This window comes from Melozone crissalis, unplaced genomic scaffold (genome assembly GCF_028551555.1).
Source record: "Melozone crissalis strain CALT ecotype California unplaced genomic scaffold, PUWL_Pcris_2 ptg000014l_1, whole genome shotgun sequence".
In the NCBI taxonomy this organism is placed as follows: Eukaryota; Metazoa; Chordata; class Aves; order Passeriformes; family Passerellidae; genus Melozone; species Melozone crissalis.
The window spans coordinates 10,705,826-10,720,956 of NW_026535792.1; the positions used below are offsets into that span (position 1 = coordinate 10,705,826).

Below are 15,131 nucleotides of genomic sequence, written 5' to 3' on the forward strand. Positions count from 1 at the left end.
ATCCTTACTGAGCTAGGGACTGCCAAATAGCTGTTAGTGAGGGAAGTGCCATGTGTGCCAATTCCAGAAACCAGTAAGCAGTACAGTCTGCCCTATATTTTCAGGCTTTCAGTAACTTACATAACTAGGTGCAAAATACTTATTTTTATTTCTGGTTCTTTTCTTTGGAAGTGCAGTCATGTGCAATCAGGTGGAATAAGTGTGCTGATAATTTTCCTTCAGAAATTGTAATGGTTAGCCATGTGGACACTTTTCTTTTTAGGCAAAAACCATGAGGTACTGAAACAAGCATTCACTTTTCTTGCACTTGAGGTCACAAATTTATGCAAGTCAAAAATGTCGTGCCTGCCAAAAACATCATGCTACACTCCACCAAATAAAAGGACACTGTTATTCTTACAAGGAAAGGTTTGACAGGACAGGAAATAGGCAGGGTCATAGAAGTTTACTTAATACCAAAACTTACTTAACCATCTTTAAGCCAAAATACAATGATACTTATTTAACAAAAAAAATAAAAAGGAAAATAGAAAAATTAGAAGACATACAAGAGCTCCAAACTGTGTTATAGCAGCAAGCAATACAGAAACTAGGGAACCTTAATTTAAATAATTCAGGTTACTATATATCACCCACCCTTAGTGAGTTAACATGTATTAAGTAGGTTTTAATTTATATCCTGAACTTGCAGCCAGAGGCATTTGATTTGGAAAATCCAATGCAGAGCTGACCAGGCTATACATTACTTTCATTACAATGCAATCCTTAAGTAGTCTGCATTCCACTTAAAGGAATGGAGGAAGAAGAGAGTAAGAGCACAGTGAATACAAAAGACAGGAAAAATGTTGCTGTTCGTTACAATTTTCCATTTTTGTTGAAACGCAGCAGGAGAGAAAAGCCACAGGCTTCTCTAGTGCTCTTGCATGCCAGGAGGGATTATGCAAACACTGCAACCACCCAAATCTTATTTAAATTATTGTCATTGTTCCCCCTTTAATGGTCATACTTTTGCCTGCTTTCACTCAAATATTGCTGCATCTTTCTTTCCACCAACATAGTCCCAGTGGGAGTCATCAACTCTTAATTATAGATGAACAATCTTTGAAAAATACCTCTGAAAAAGAAGTGGAAAAGAAAGCAAACTTTAAGTGCCATCTAGTGGCTGATGTAGAAAACATTAAATAGATAAAAAAATTCCTACCATGCCATAGAGCAATACAACAGCTGAGCTGAGGAAGCTGTGCCTAAATTCTCAACTACTCAACAACACCAGGTTAACAGTCTGGGGGAAAGAAAGAACTAAAGATCAATGGTAGCAGTGGTATTACTACCATAATTTTTGTTTTAAGATTTTTGTCCAAAAGTGGAGAGTTCAAGTGGTAGTAATTGTATAGGAATCCCATGTTCCTTCAAAACCCTCATCAGCTTATGATCCTCCGCCTTCCTAAGGACAGAGGTTATTGTAAATATTGCAGCTAAAATAAAAAAACAGAACCCTCTCAGGTCTCATAATACAACTCAAACCATGGATGTGAATGTGGGGCTAAGCATCTCAACTTTCTTCCAAATTCACCGGGGGTGCAAGGCCAGATATTCTTTATCCCTGTAACAAGTCAAATCCATTTCTAAAAAAAAGAAGATTGTTAGTCAGTAATGTCCTTCTCCTTTTCTTGCAAGAAAATGTTCTTTTCTGCTGTGGGTAAGAATTCCCAACAAATTACTTTTAATTTATAAGGGCTTCATGTTTCATTTGAGAGGATGTTCCACAAGATTGGTCTTCAAGCTTTAGGTAACTCCTCTCACAGGTGTGAGTACTTGAATTAAAGAGCAGCTTGCTTGGATCTGGTCAGCGATAGTGGAAAACAGCCCAATGAATTTTTACTTGAGCTGATTTTCGTTTTGTTACTTTGGAAATAGCTTCACATCTCTTCAGTTTGGTACCTGCAGTGAGCTCTGGGGATCACAACCCACTGGCAGGTTCTGGAGACATGAATCTGTCTACACAGCAGTGAGCCCTGTGCACACTGCTGGGGAACTTGTGAAGTTACTTGCCAGAGCACTCAATGACCCACTTAGGCAGTTTGTCACAGAATTACAAAATTTACAACTAGGTAATGGAGCTAGGATAGGTGTAACATAAAGTAATGAAAGAGATTGTTTTCCACTCCCCTCTCTCTTGCCAGATAACAAGACAATACACTTTTGTAATGTAGATATTATAGGAAAAAGGGAACATGAAAATAATTGGGAAGGTATTGTTTTTCATATTAATGAAACGGTGGGAATATAAATAAAAGAGATGTAGATAGCTTGGTTTGAACCAGAGTAGCAAATGCTGTTTTAAGAAGCCTTTACTCAGGCCCAGTACAAAGTTTCTACAAGTTTCAAATGCAGGCCTTGATCTGCAGCGCTATCAACTTTAGAACTTTCAGTACATTGGGAACTCTTGTTGTCTGGGTAGAAATATTTGTCTTTCAAAAATTTGCTACTTCTATTGAAGAAAATAGCAAGTACCAACACCCTAATAGGAATTACCAGAATTCCTTACCCATGTGCAATGGCTTGGTGCACACGGAAGAGCTCAGTGTAGAGGTAAGCTTGAAAACATTTCTCATTTCAGATGAACACTCCCAAGGTCCTTACTGGGAAGGGCCTTGCAGCAATCTCAAACTCATGACACACTTCTCTAGAGAAGCACTGAGAAACAATGGAAAGGAACTCCACCATACCAGTTTCAAAATAAGTGAGCCTTTCCTGGTAATGACACATAATGGTTTTAATGTTGACAAGTTACTGCAGGTATGCATATGTAAATTTGTTTTTTCCTCATATGTCTGAGATAGCTCCTGAGATTGTGCTTTTTTTAGCAAATACTTATCTCAGAATCTGTATTAGCATTATTTTCAAAAATGGAAATCAGTTAATTCTCCACCAGGTACAGCAAATAATGAGTATCCCCTGAACTCCAACTTATTCTTTGTAGGTTGCTGTTCCAAGTGAGGCTTCTTGTAGCATCTTTTTTAAAACAGGACTTGCATCATTGGAACCCCTGCTGGGTGTTTGCTTTGGGAGGTAGAAACTAAAAACTGCAGCAAAACTTTGACTTACAGTCCAGAAGAAGAAACAGCTTTTCACAAAAGGATCACAGATTTTTAGGCCTTTAAATAGCCTTCAAGTTCCTTTTTGGCAGGGTATAAAATTAGTGTCAAGCTCAGCTTTCCCAGTTCATTTAGACTACATTGGTATGATGAGCTCTTGCTTACAGTGGCCTTCTGCAGGGTGTGCCTGCTCCTGATGGTCTGTCTGGGGGTACAGATCCAAGCACAGGGGTAAGGACCAGCAATACCACTGATCAGGATATCATAGCACTTAGAGGAAAAGGCTTCTACCCTAAACAAAGATGAATCTACTTCTTGTTTCAGCACTGCCAAGCCAGTGTAATGCCTATCTCCTGGCTGAAGGGATCTGAATGCTGTCACACTGCTCTTTTATTTTCCAGCTCCAGGGGCAGGCAGGATAAATGTATAAAATTTGTAGTATTTTAGGCCTACTTCACTAAAAATAGTCCTAGACAGGAACATGAAACTAATACCAACAGGATTATCCTGAGCTGAAACTACCCAGCAGAGCAGCAGTATGAACAGCCTACAAAGGTGCCCTTTCCACTGCTAAAACGTAAAGCACAGAATTTCCTACCTGTGATCTTCCAGATAAGAAAATCTTAAAGTACAGACAGCTGCAGGAAAAAAGTGAGAGCTTCAGAGCCTTTTCTAATTCTTTTATGTAAAGTGGGAAAATAGTCACTTTTCTTTCCTTTATTGTTTCTTCTCTCCTCTGCATGTTCTTTCACCTAAAAGTCAGAGAGCCATTTAAGAAATTCCACACACTTATTGAATCAAGTTTAGGACAGATTCAAAAAACATTCTCTGTTAACTGGACAAAAGTGACCTTAAAAAACCAAACTGCACTGCTTCAATAATTCAGAATTTTTCTTCCATACAGAAACATATTGATAAATTTGTAAAAATATTCCAAAAGTGTAATTCATAGCTCTTATTCACTACATAGAAGTTATTTCCAGGTGAGTTGTGTTATTTAACTCAAACTGTATTACTTTGAATATAAGAGAGCTGAAAACTTGGCCACTTGAAGATCAGCTAAGGATCAAGGTCAGAACTTTAGCTTTGAACAGAAACAAGTATTTGGACAGGTTGTAGAGGATGCAACATTGTGTATCTTTGTCTTATTCTGCTTTTGGTGTCAGAGTGGGAAGTCCTATTGATGCTGTCACTGATGCTGTATGAAACAGGGTCTCAGTATGAAATCCTGAGCCATGTGGAAGATAGCTTTCGTAAGTCTAACAAAAACTGGCAAGGGAACAATTGGCTGTTGTAGGTTAGGTGAGTAAAATAAAATATATCATTAAGTTATTTTTTTCATTTATTACAGCATAACTGTCATGTAAACAATATGTTCTTATTGCTGAGGACCAAACTTCTTGAAAGAGAAAATAATACATTAACTAGTAAGTCAAGCCAGTCATGCACATTTCCTCATTATGCAGACAAATTCACTGGAGGATAGATACAGAGAAGTCTCAATAAAACTTGAAATATTCTTATGTACTCCAGAAATCCTACTTCTAATTCAGATGAAAATTTAGAAATAGTATAACAAAAAACAAAAACAGAAAGCGTATTCAAGTGATTTTCAGTTCTTTCCAGTAGAGCCAAAGCCACCTTCACCACGTTCTGTATCATCCAGAGTCTGAAAGACATCAATTATGATAAGCTGGTTTAGTACTTTAACTTATTTGTATTTCTATACAAGAGATATTGTCTATCATTTACTTGTAACAATTGCTATAATTAAGAAAGAAAACAATGTATGCAAGAGACTTTAGAATACCTTTTGTACAAGCTTAAACAAATGCTTGTGAGACAATCTTTTCTAGTATATACTGAACTGTTCCTCAAAAACTCTGAAAATTACCAAAAAAGGAAAAAAAATAACATCTATGCAAGTATGTACAAAGAATCAAGACTTTCATTCAGGTAGTACTGCTGCTATGCAGTTCTACCACTGAAAACAATTTTAGCCAAGTATTTATCTATATAACAAATTTCCTCTTATATATAAGTATCTTAAACTAATAATCATTGAAAAAGCAGAAATATTTTCTTTTGTCAACTTACTTCAACTTCTTCTAGCTCAGGATAATAAATGCGTTCACAGATGAGTTGGGCAATTCTATCCCCCTTTTTAACTGCAGAGAAGTTAAAATATTGTTAGTTCCTTCAAAAAAGTGAACAATAAATATAGACTTTAGACAATCTCCTTTCAAGAATATCAGAATATATAAAAGTGAAAATACTTATTTGAAACTTATCTAAACAGAGGTTAACAGACCCAGAAAAATATAGGTTAAGATAAAGTTTTGCTTGGTATTTCTATGTTGAATGTCATCAGCTGTACCAGCCCAAGGCCTTTCCATTCATTCCTGCTGCCACACTCTGGCATCCCAATTTCATTATGTACAAGTACTGCAGAGATGGGGACACAGCTGGATGGACAATGTAGCTCCTTTTATGAACTAGACCCAGGAATTTGGGGAGAAAAAGGCAGACTGATAAAAGGAAAACCGAGTTTCTCACTAAAAACCAATCAGGCTCACAGAACTTCCATAAGCAGCTTGTGATGTGAAGATGCAGGAAAGGCCACAAAAGCACTTCTTGCACCTGGGCACTGAAACTTAAAACTGACTTTTTGCAGAAAGACGGTGTAATAAAGGGAAAATCCTGTCTGTTACTCAGGTTTCCCAGGATTCTAGAGAAGTTTTTTCTCACACTGCTTAGCTAATTTTGTTTTTCAGAGAAAGGTAGTAACTTGATACAAAGTTGCATTTCAGTACAGCTTGTGAATCTAAAGCTTAGCTAAGTAGGGATGTTTTGGTTTGCTTTTGTGGTGATGTGCTGGTTTTGGGGGCAGGTTTTTTGCATACTGCTTAATTTAATATGAGTACAATCTTTACATGTTCCCTTGACAGGACATTATTAAGTATCTATGCTTTTGTTAACTGAGAGAAAAAAAATGTTCCCAGCTAGTCCCACCTCTGCATAAACTTTTAAAGAAAAAATTAGTTTCTTGTTCCCAGTCAGATGGCTGAAAATAGGCTCTGCCAGGCTTAACACTTACCTTCAAATGTCTCCTTGCCAAAGTTGAACAGTACCACACCAACATTTCCCCTGTAATCCTCATCAATAACACCAGCTGTCAGGAGAAATTTTGAGAGGTACCCAGTTAGTAAGTGTCAGTGTATGAGATAACTAGATTAGATTTAAGTTTAGATTAATAAATGATTACAGTATCTCATAATGACAGGCTTAATACTTCTGATGCACAACTAACAATATACATGCAAATACAATCTAAAAATGCTAATCAGTCTTGAAAAAGGAACTGAAAAACCCCATCACATGTCAAGAAGTGCTTTGCCACTGTACTACTAATTTTAGTAGTAATACCCTATCTGAAATCAAGACAGCTGGACTAAATTCAGGCCCCATTTGTTCTGCTAAGTTCAGCTCGTTCAGCATCAAGCTGAAATCTGTTCCTAACTCTAACATTTCATTGGAGAGCTGTGGATTTGCACAGATCCAAACCCTGTACCTCTGGCAAGGTAACAGAATCAGACTCTAAGGAAATGGCTGTCATACAGCTGTATTCTAGTACCAAGACTATATAACAGGCTTACTCTTCTATTTTGTATGGCTGTATTAACTGCATAGTTCAGAAGACTAGCTACATTAAAATAATGATATTCTGCTTCTTTAGAGTTTTTGTCTCAGATAGAGGAAATGCATTTCCAGTAGAAAGTATGAGTTTGGGCCTCCCTGTGGTCCTAAGTATGTATATTTGGAAGTCTACTTGCAGAAATAATTTAAATACTAAAATAAAATTATTCAAGTTCAAGACATTCCCCAGTTTATACAAAGTACTACCATTAGAGATTACTAACACCAGAGGAAACTGTAGCATGAGTGTACCTTGAAGTTTTAACTTTGAACCACAAAATACACATTTAGAAGAAAAACCTACTTGTGAAGTAGTTCCTTCAGCTTTTGAAAAATTTGTAGTGCCTATGCTCTATAGTTCCCATGCAATCTCTGCACTAGTTCCAGTGTGGAAAAAGTATTTACACAGCTCTCCTATGTAATGTTTTGGGTTAATCCAATGACATTGCTGAACAGCTTCCTAATTAAAGGTGCTAGTAACACTGGGAGTATCCCCTGAGTTTTGAAAATTCAGAAAAACAAGCAATTCTCAAGTTAATTTGCTGGTTAAAAAAATAGAGAAACCAGCATGTAAGAAGTCATCTTTAATGCCTAAGCCAAAAAGTAACTTCTATGGCAGGCACTGCCTACAGAAGTATGATACAGTTATTAGTTAAAAAAAAAAATCAGTAATCTTTTTTATAATTAAGAAAGTGTTAACATAATTATGATGACCTGTCTCTCTCAGGTGTTACCCAGGTATCTCCTTTAGCCAGACTCCCAGGAAGCCATCATTTATTTGCACATTACAGTGTGAAACTAAGGCACTTCTGTGAGCAATACTTACCAAGTCTTAATAAAAAGAACAAAAAGCTTACCTCCAACATCTATGAAGTGCTTTGCAGCTAAACCAGAACGTGGTGCTAGAAAAGAATTATTGTTAAGTATTACAATTTATTTCTTTAAAAAAGTATTTATAGGTTATATAGGGTGTTTGCACAGAGTCTTGGGAATGACAATTGTTTCCAGTCTTTTTAAAATAAACATATTACAGGAATTATGTTAAGAGTTTACATATATATTAAACAGAATAACAGCTGCAACAGGCAACAAAAAATTGCAATTTTTAAGTAATGGAAATGTACTTTTATTTGACCTGCAAATGCAGAGTAGGTTTCTCCAAGAAAGGCAACTGGAGCAGACAGACTGTCTAATCTTGGTTTATTTTTGGTGACTACCACTGGTTCAGCATCATCTCAGACTATTAGGTCAATCCATTTAAGTTATGAAGGAATAAAATACCTGGCAAGGAATTTCCTAAGCAATGTTATACACAGAAAAATTATGTGTGGGGATTTAGGTTTTTACTTGCCTTGTGATCTTTAAAATTTTCTTTGGGCTAAGAGAAATGCACGTGTTCTTTTACATAAAAGGACATGGCAAACTCTAATCATGTTCTTCCACTGGAGTGGCTATGCTTTTTTACATAAAGAATTTCTACATAATTCAGATAAAGAATGCACAAAATAAACAAAATATCTTGTATAGATATCTTTCTTATTCTCTCACAATATGTCATCAAATTCTACTACACTGGTACTCTGGGGTTAATTTTTAAACAACCAGGGATGCATTTTCTGTATGTCCAATACCTATTAGTCTTTGTGGTTTGAATTCTGAAGTTGCATACAAATAATGAACTACTGTGGGGCCTATAAAGTTAAGTTGTATGTAGAGTACAGGCATTTTTGCCGATCATCCTTTGGCCACCTGACATACACCAAACCTCTAATGTGTCTGACAACAGGTAACAGAAAAACACTACAAGATTAAGTAAATCACACAGCCACGTGGCATCCCTTTTTTGTGCTGACTAATTCTGAAAGCTTTAGGCAGAATCTAAATGTGAAGATGCTGTCCACCTGTTCTAGAATGCCTCTGCAGCCTGTGACAGCTGTGTACTCACCCACTCGGCCATAGCAGCCAGAAGGAAGTGCTATTTGAATGTCTGTTTTCACCACAGCCTTTTCCATGGGGGGGATCACACAGTCATAGGCACTACATTAAAGGAAGAAACATTAGTTTATATAGAATATTTTTTAAAGTTTCTTTATTGTAACTTAAGGTACAAAATTACTCAGAATTATCTGCCAGGGAATTTATACCATGAAATTTAAACAACAAATATTTACAGATTTGCAAAATTGAATGCAGATCCTAAAACACAAGATGCTGCAATTCTGATGGTGCTGGTTTAAGATTCCAGAAGTGTCATTTGAACAGCATACTCCTGTTGTTTCAAATGTTTTTTAATTAGTACGATATAAAAAAAAATACAAGTTTAAAATAACCATTAGGTGAACGTGATTGTACATTTTCTGTGCAATAGCAAAAACTTTATGAATAATACAGTCTGATTAAGTTCTGTACAGCAGATGAACTAGGTGCAATCAAAATGTTTTTTTTCTGAGCAGTCTGACAGTTCATGATTCACACGATTCTCCTGGAAACTCTGAACTACAGAGATTTTAAGAACTGGCTGAAGCTACCCAACTGGAGGCCTAATGAAAAGCAGTGGTGACAATATTTGTCATGTCTTGACCTTGACAAAGAGCTGTTTTTCAAATGATGGGAAGCATTGAAAGGTTTTCTATAAAACAGACTTTTTCCAGGTCTACAGTGCAACATTGGAACAAGAACAAAAACAAACCTGGTGAGATGAAAGGGATAAAAAGAAAAAAGGGTAAGGTGTAGTGCAGTAAATCTTCAGGAAAGAAGTCAGAGAGGTGAAGGAAGAAAAAGGCTGGTTACTCTATGTAATACTAGAAAAGGTAAGTTAGAAGTGGCAGCAGCAAAGTTCACTCGGTCAAAACTAGTGAGTTGATCGCAGAAGCACTATGCAAATAACCACAAGTCTAGCTACGGGTATTCCTGAACAAAGTGAAAGCCATTGAATAAGGGCCATTGTTAATTCAAACCAAAACCTAAGTCTGTACATGAACCCACGTGGTTTCCAGCCAAGAGCATTATCAAACTGCTCCAAGGCCCTTTGGCAGGCAGCAGCCCCGGAGCCAAGAGGAAAGCAGAAAAGCACAAGTGCTGGCAAGGAGGGCCCACGTGCGCTACCATATTTTCCTTTCAAGAGGAGCGCAACCTGGCCGATGTGAGCACCAACAGCAATTCTGGATGCTCAGTCACGCCTGACTTTTAGCCAACGACTGCATCTGTGCCTGATGCAATCTATGCTGTAACATGGCTGGACCACAGATAACGGAAAATGGTGAGGGATGGGGGAGCAGGGGAGCCAGATCAGGTCTGGCCTCCTCTCCTGCACGGCCAGCAAGACTGCCCGGGGACTCAGCTCGGGCAGAGGCCCCGAGGGCCCTCCCAGCCGCCGGAGCCCCGTGCCCAGGGCTCGCCGAGCGGGGCGGAGCTCCTGCCGCGGGTGCCGTACCCTCACCCTCCCTCACCTGTACAGATCGTAGCCCGCAGCCCGCGCGGAGCCCCTGGACGGGGCGAAGGCGTTCTCGGACAGCTTGGTGAAGCGCAGCCGTGCGGAGGCTTCTCCAGGCCCCGAGCCCTTCTGCCTCTTGCTGGGGGACGGCTGCGGCACGGCCTCGGAGGCGGGCATGGCTGAGGGAGCGGCAGAGACGCTGTGAGGGACGGCCACTCGCACACCAAAAACCCGCCAAAACGCGGCGCGGCCCATGAGGGCGGGAGCGGGGGGGGGGGGGGGAACCGGCCTGTCCGCGGCCTCTCCGCGCGCGTAGCAACCCCATTTCCCCCCTCGGTGAGAATGGCCTCGCCCAGCTCCTCCCGGGCACCCCGCGCCCGCACTGAGGGTCCCGCCCCGTGTGTCAGGCGGGGCTCGCCCATCGCCCCAAACCGCGGCCGCCGCCTCTTAGCTGGGCGGTCCCTGAGGGGCACCGAGCGGGCGCGCGGTGCGGCTGGGGAGCGCGTATCCCCCAAAGCCCCCGAGGGCTGAGGGCTGGGCAGTGCATGCTGCCTCACAACTCCCCCACCCCTCCTTACAGCGCCCGAAGGGGTGCCGGAGCCACCGGAGGCACCGGGCCAACATAGCGCCGCCGCCGCCGTGTGGGAAGCGCGCCATGGACCGCTCGCCAGGCGCTCCCCGCCGCGGTCCGCACGGCTCATGGGGCGCGGGCGGAGGTGCCGGCGCCCCGTTCTCCCCGTGCCCGGGCTGTACCTGCCGGCGCAGCCCCTCGGGCAGCAGCCCGGCCCGCGGCGCCCCTCGGGATGCGGTGGCGGCGCTGCCGCAGGCTGGCGGGCGGACCCCGCGGGCCGCGCGGCGTTGCCGGGGGACGCGATTGCGGCTGCACGGGCGGGTGGGGCCGGGACAGGGGCGGGCTGTGGCCGCGGCGCCCTCTGGAGCTCCGGGGCCGTTCCCGTCCCCGTTCCCGCCCCGCGCAGCCGGGGGGGCTGAGCACAGAGGGCTGCCCCGCGTTCGGCAAACAGCCGCTGTCCCCCACAGGCATAGGGTGGGTGGGGCGGAGGGACCTCTGCAGAGCACCCAGTGTAATGCTGCTGTTAAGGCAGGTCTTAGAGCACGTTGCACAGAGTAGAGGCAGAAAGAGACTCCTTCAGAAATGGTCAGGCCACGACAGAGGCGTTTGCCTTAAGGGAGGAGAACAGTTCTTGACGATGAGGTGAATGGGAAAACCTGTCAGAGCTAGGCCTGCCCTGTTCTTCTGTCTTGGAGCACAAGACTTATTTCATAGTCTACAATACACTCTGCCATCTTGCCATTCGATTTATGATGTAATTTCCTCCGTTTTTCCTATATTTATGTCTTTCTATCTACATATAGATATATTCTACAGAACATATGTATATCCCTAGAATAGGGAATTTCCTGAATTCCCCCATGTCTCTCTGCTATGGGCTGAAAAGACTATCCATTGGATTCATGGGTTCAGAATTGTCCCTGGTGAGGCTAATAGAGGTATTTGGCTCTGCATAATAGCTACAGGCTTTTGGATTCCTTTTGCTGGTCCAGATTTTGTCAACTGCTCTCTGTGATTTTTGTTTTAAACTCTTAAGTGTATGTGATTGTCTCCTTGCTATGTTATGTTTTCTAAATGCAGCCAGATGGCAGTGAAACCTTTACTACATATTGCAGTTCAGTTGTGAAAGGTATTTTTAAGAATGTCCCAAATTGGGCTTTCTTTTATTCCTGTTCAATATTTTCAGTCTAAATAGTATGCACTGTTTTAAGGAGAATATATATGTAACACAGACCCATGTGAAAAAGCTACTCAAAATATTTTATGGCTTCTGATGTAAGCTATCCAAAAATTGAAGTTGATAGCATTAGTATCAGATTAGTATCTAATTGTAAATGTTTATTTATACAAGCAGGAGTTTATGACTGCATCCTGCATTATAGTGTAGAAAAGGACCATTTTTATGAGTGGCCAGACTTGGGGAAGCAGGCTGGGTTCTAAACTCTGCTTGAGGTAGCCTGGAAGCCCATGAATAATAGAGAGGAAAGGACTCAGCTGAGTCACACTTGTTTTTTTCGCAGATCTTTATAAAGGGAACCCCCCCAACCTTATGCTGGAGGTCTAAAACCAAGTTTACCTTGGTTCTGGGAATGTGTTGCTTGCTCTGTAGAGTCAGTAAACCTGCCTGCATTCCTGATGGCTGATTAGTGCTGCTGTCCATTGGTTATTTCCTCCTGCCTTTGGAAAACAATCCTGAGATAAACTGAAATCATTTGCCTTTTTGCCTGGACTGAGAGCAGGAGTGGAGGCTGCTTTGTTGTGCACAGAAACAGAGCCTCTTTTGGGGTAATAGCCACAAAATTCTCCCCATTGAAGTTTTGGTGTTAAAATGAGGATTTTTATTAGAAGGAAACCCTGGCTTTAAAAGAGTGACTTCCCACCCCATTCTTACTTAGCACAGCTGTCTCTCCCAGTGATGAAGGTTTGTAATTTAAAAAGGCTGTTATGATGTTGTCTGTTTGTAATGAAACTCTATTTTTGATTGCATGTTTGCAGCTCAGCATGGGGGTTGTGGAATTTTGCCATTGCTTTTTACTCTGTTCCAGACAACCTGAGTTTGATTTTGTTTGAAACTTAATTTCCTCTGATGAAATTCCAGCCAATGGCATGATTGTGGGTTATGGCACTTGTTTGTGGAGAATGTGGGCTGCAGCTCGCTGTATTTGTTTGTTGCCATTTTCCTTGCAGAGTCAAGGCCAGTGTGAGGTGTTCCCTCAGCAGTGCTGGCCTGCACAGCTGCCAGGGGGCTGTGCCCTGGGCACCAGCATGAAGAGATGTTTGAGCAGTGGCCTGACCTCTGCTGAAGCACAACACTTGCAAACCTTTACTTTCCTCATCTGTAACTCGAGGGATGAGTCACTCATGTAGCAAAGAGCTGCAGCACTGAAGGGTTTTGCTCTGCTGCCAAGAGCTGGAGAGGTAACAAGGAAGATGGAGCAGGATCTTTGATCCACACACACTTCCTTGAAGTCCAATGACACCAAACCACCAGAGGAGGAAGCTTGAGGGAGACCCCTGAAATTGAAGCTGAAAATCCTGAGGGTTACTCACAATCTGTCCCCACAGCTTTGCTGGCAGGTCAGGTCTTCCCTCTGCCTGAGGGGAGCTGACAAACAGCTAAGGGGAGTTAGATGAGTCAGTAGTAGCTAACACTGCTTGGAGCTGTTTGCCCTGTATGGACAACTGCAGTGCAGATTCCTGTTACCTGCTGATGTCTCTGGCTTGTAAACTACTGATCAGGTGCTGAAACTGCTTTTGCTGAAAAGATCTTGAAATCCAACATGGAATTAGAGAAAAAGAGAGAAAAAAATGAGAAATGTTCAAGTTTTCTGGGTATTAGTATTGCTCAGTCAGGAAAGCTTTTGGTAGGACTTTTCAAAGATGTAATGAAAACTGCTGAGGTTTAAGACTGATGAAATTTCCTATGCTGGTGGCTGGAGCTTTGTAGTTTGTGCTGATGAAGATTGAGTGGAAACTCCTTCAAGTGTGAAGTAGGATAACAACATGCTTTTTGCAGAGTAGTTATAGTTGTTAATCCTCACAACTCAGTGCCTTTTTGGTTAGGTAGCTTTTCTACTTGCACGGTTGGATAGCTGATTTAAAAATAAAATAATGAAACAATCCCTTGAAATAGAATCTCTGTTGTGATCTAGTGAAAAAACATTGGAAGAATACTGTTCTGGACAGCATAATCTGGACTGTGCTTTAGGGGTGATCAAGATGGGCAGGTTGCCAGTGGTTGTAAGAAGATTTAAGGAAAGTGCAGTCCCTGAACTATGATGAGATGCCTTCTGTGATACCTGTTGGAGCTCCACTGACATTACGAGGGAAAGGTAAGATTCACTGATGAGAGGAACAATAGTGGATCATTTTAACAGGCCCTTAGGCACAAGCTTAGCTGTGCAGGATGCCTAGGCTTTTGAACAAAATTCAAAATATTCTTTGTCCTTGCTTCATAGCAATGGAATTTTCATGCATAAATGTCCCTGGTCACTTTACCCATGCTTGCTTTTGTTGTGACTGACCAAATCCAGCCTAAATGATATAAACTTGTGGAATTGGTAGTGTGATATAAGCTAAAAATGTGCTAGACAGCATTGGAGCTGTATTTTTTCCTAGAGATGTCAAACATGTAGTTAGTTTAGTTACTAACTTGATGATTAAAATTCAGCAGTTGTTTTATGCATAACTTACATAAAGAATTGTGTAGGCACACAGTTTGTGGTGATGGGGAGTGGGGCTGGCCCAGCCTCATCCCCAGTGGGCACAGCTGTGAGCAGCACTGACAGCACTGAGCCATGGAGTGCCCAGGGGCACTGACCAACCACACAGGAACAGAGGGCACACAGGTGCAGGGCATCAACAGGAGGGGATAAAAGTTGGGCTAAAGAACAAGAAGGGCAGAGCTTGAAGCCCTCAGAAGTTGGATGGTGTTACTCTGTGTGTTGTGGCTGTCTCAACTGCAACAGGACTGTCTCTTATGGAGTTGGAAATGAGGTAGGTGGACTAACAAAATTTTGCCATCTAAGTTGCAATTTAAGGTAGTTCATAATTAGTATACTCTCCAAATTGGTCTAGAAGCATTCAGAAATCATGGTGAGGAACAGAGTAGAAGCTGCCAGGAAAATACTTTGTTTAAATTACTTGTGAATTTGTGGAAATAACACTTTCAGGTAGTCAAGTGCTGTTGCATCCTGAGTTTGTCCCATTACAGTGTTGTGTGGGACATCTTTTAATTAGTCACTCTAGTGCAAGCAAGAAATTTTATAGAAATGTGTATGTCAGCACTTAGTTTTTGATGACTATTTATTTAGAAAGGTGTCTCTTGGGACTT

General features: G+C 41.5%; 1 protein-coding gene across 2 annotated transcripts; it reads right to left on the reverse strand.

The window, feature by feature from the left end:
* Nucleotides 1-4,427: 4,427 nt before the first annotated feature.
* On the reverse strand, nucleotides 4,428-11,035 carry DUT (deoxyuridine triphosphatase). 2 transcript variants are annotated; one of them, XM_054272640.1, is made up of 7 exons: nucleotides 10,981-11,035; nucleotides 10,244-10,406; nucleotides 8,740-8,831; nucleotides 7,652-7,696; nucleotides 6,196-6,270; nucleotides 5,196-5,266; nucleotides 4,428-4,767 (listed from the first exon to the last, which is right to left on the reverse strand). In XM_054272640.1, exons 2-7 carry the CDS (start codon nucleotides 10,402-10,404, stop codon nucleotides 4,711-4,713), a joined length of 501 nt encoding a protein of 166 aa, XP_054128615.1. In that variant the 5' UTR covers nucleotides 10,405-10,406; nucleotides 10,981-11,035; the 3' UTR covers nucleotides 4,428-4,710. The 2 variants fall into 2 exon arrangements, with proteins under 2 accessions (XP_054128615.1, XP_054128614.1); XM_054272639.1 differs by lacking the exon at nucleotides 10,981-11,035 and adding an exon at nucleotides 10,806-10,916.
* Nucleotides 11,036-15,131: the final 4,096 nt, after the last annotated feature.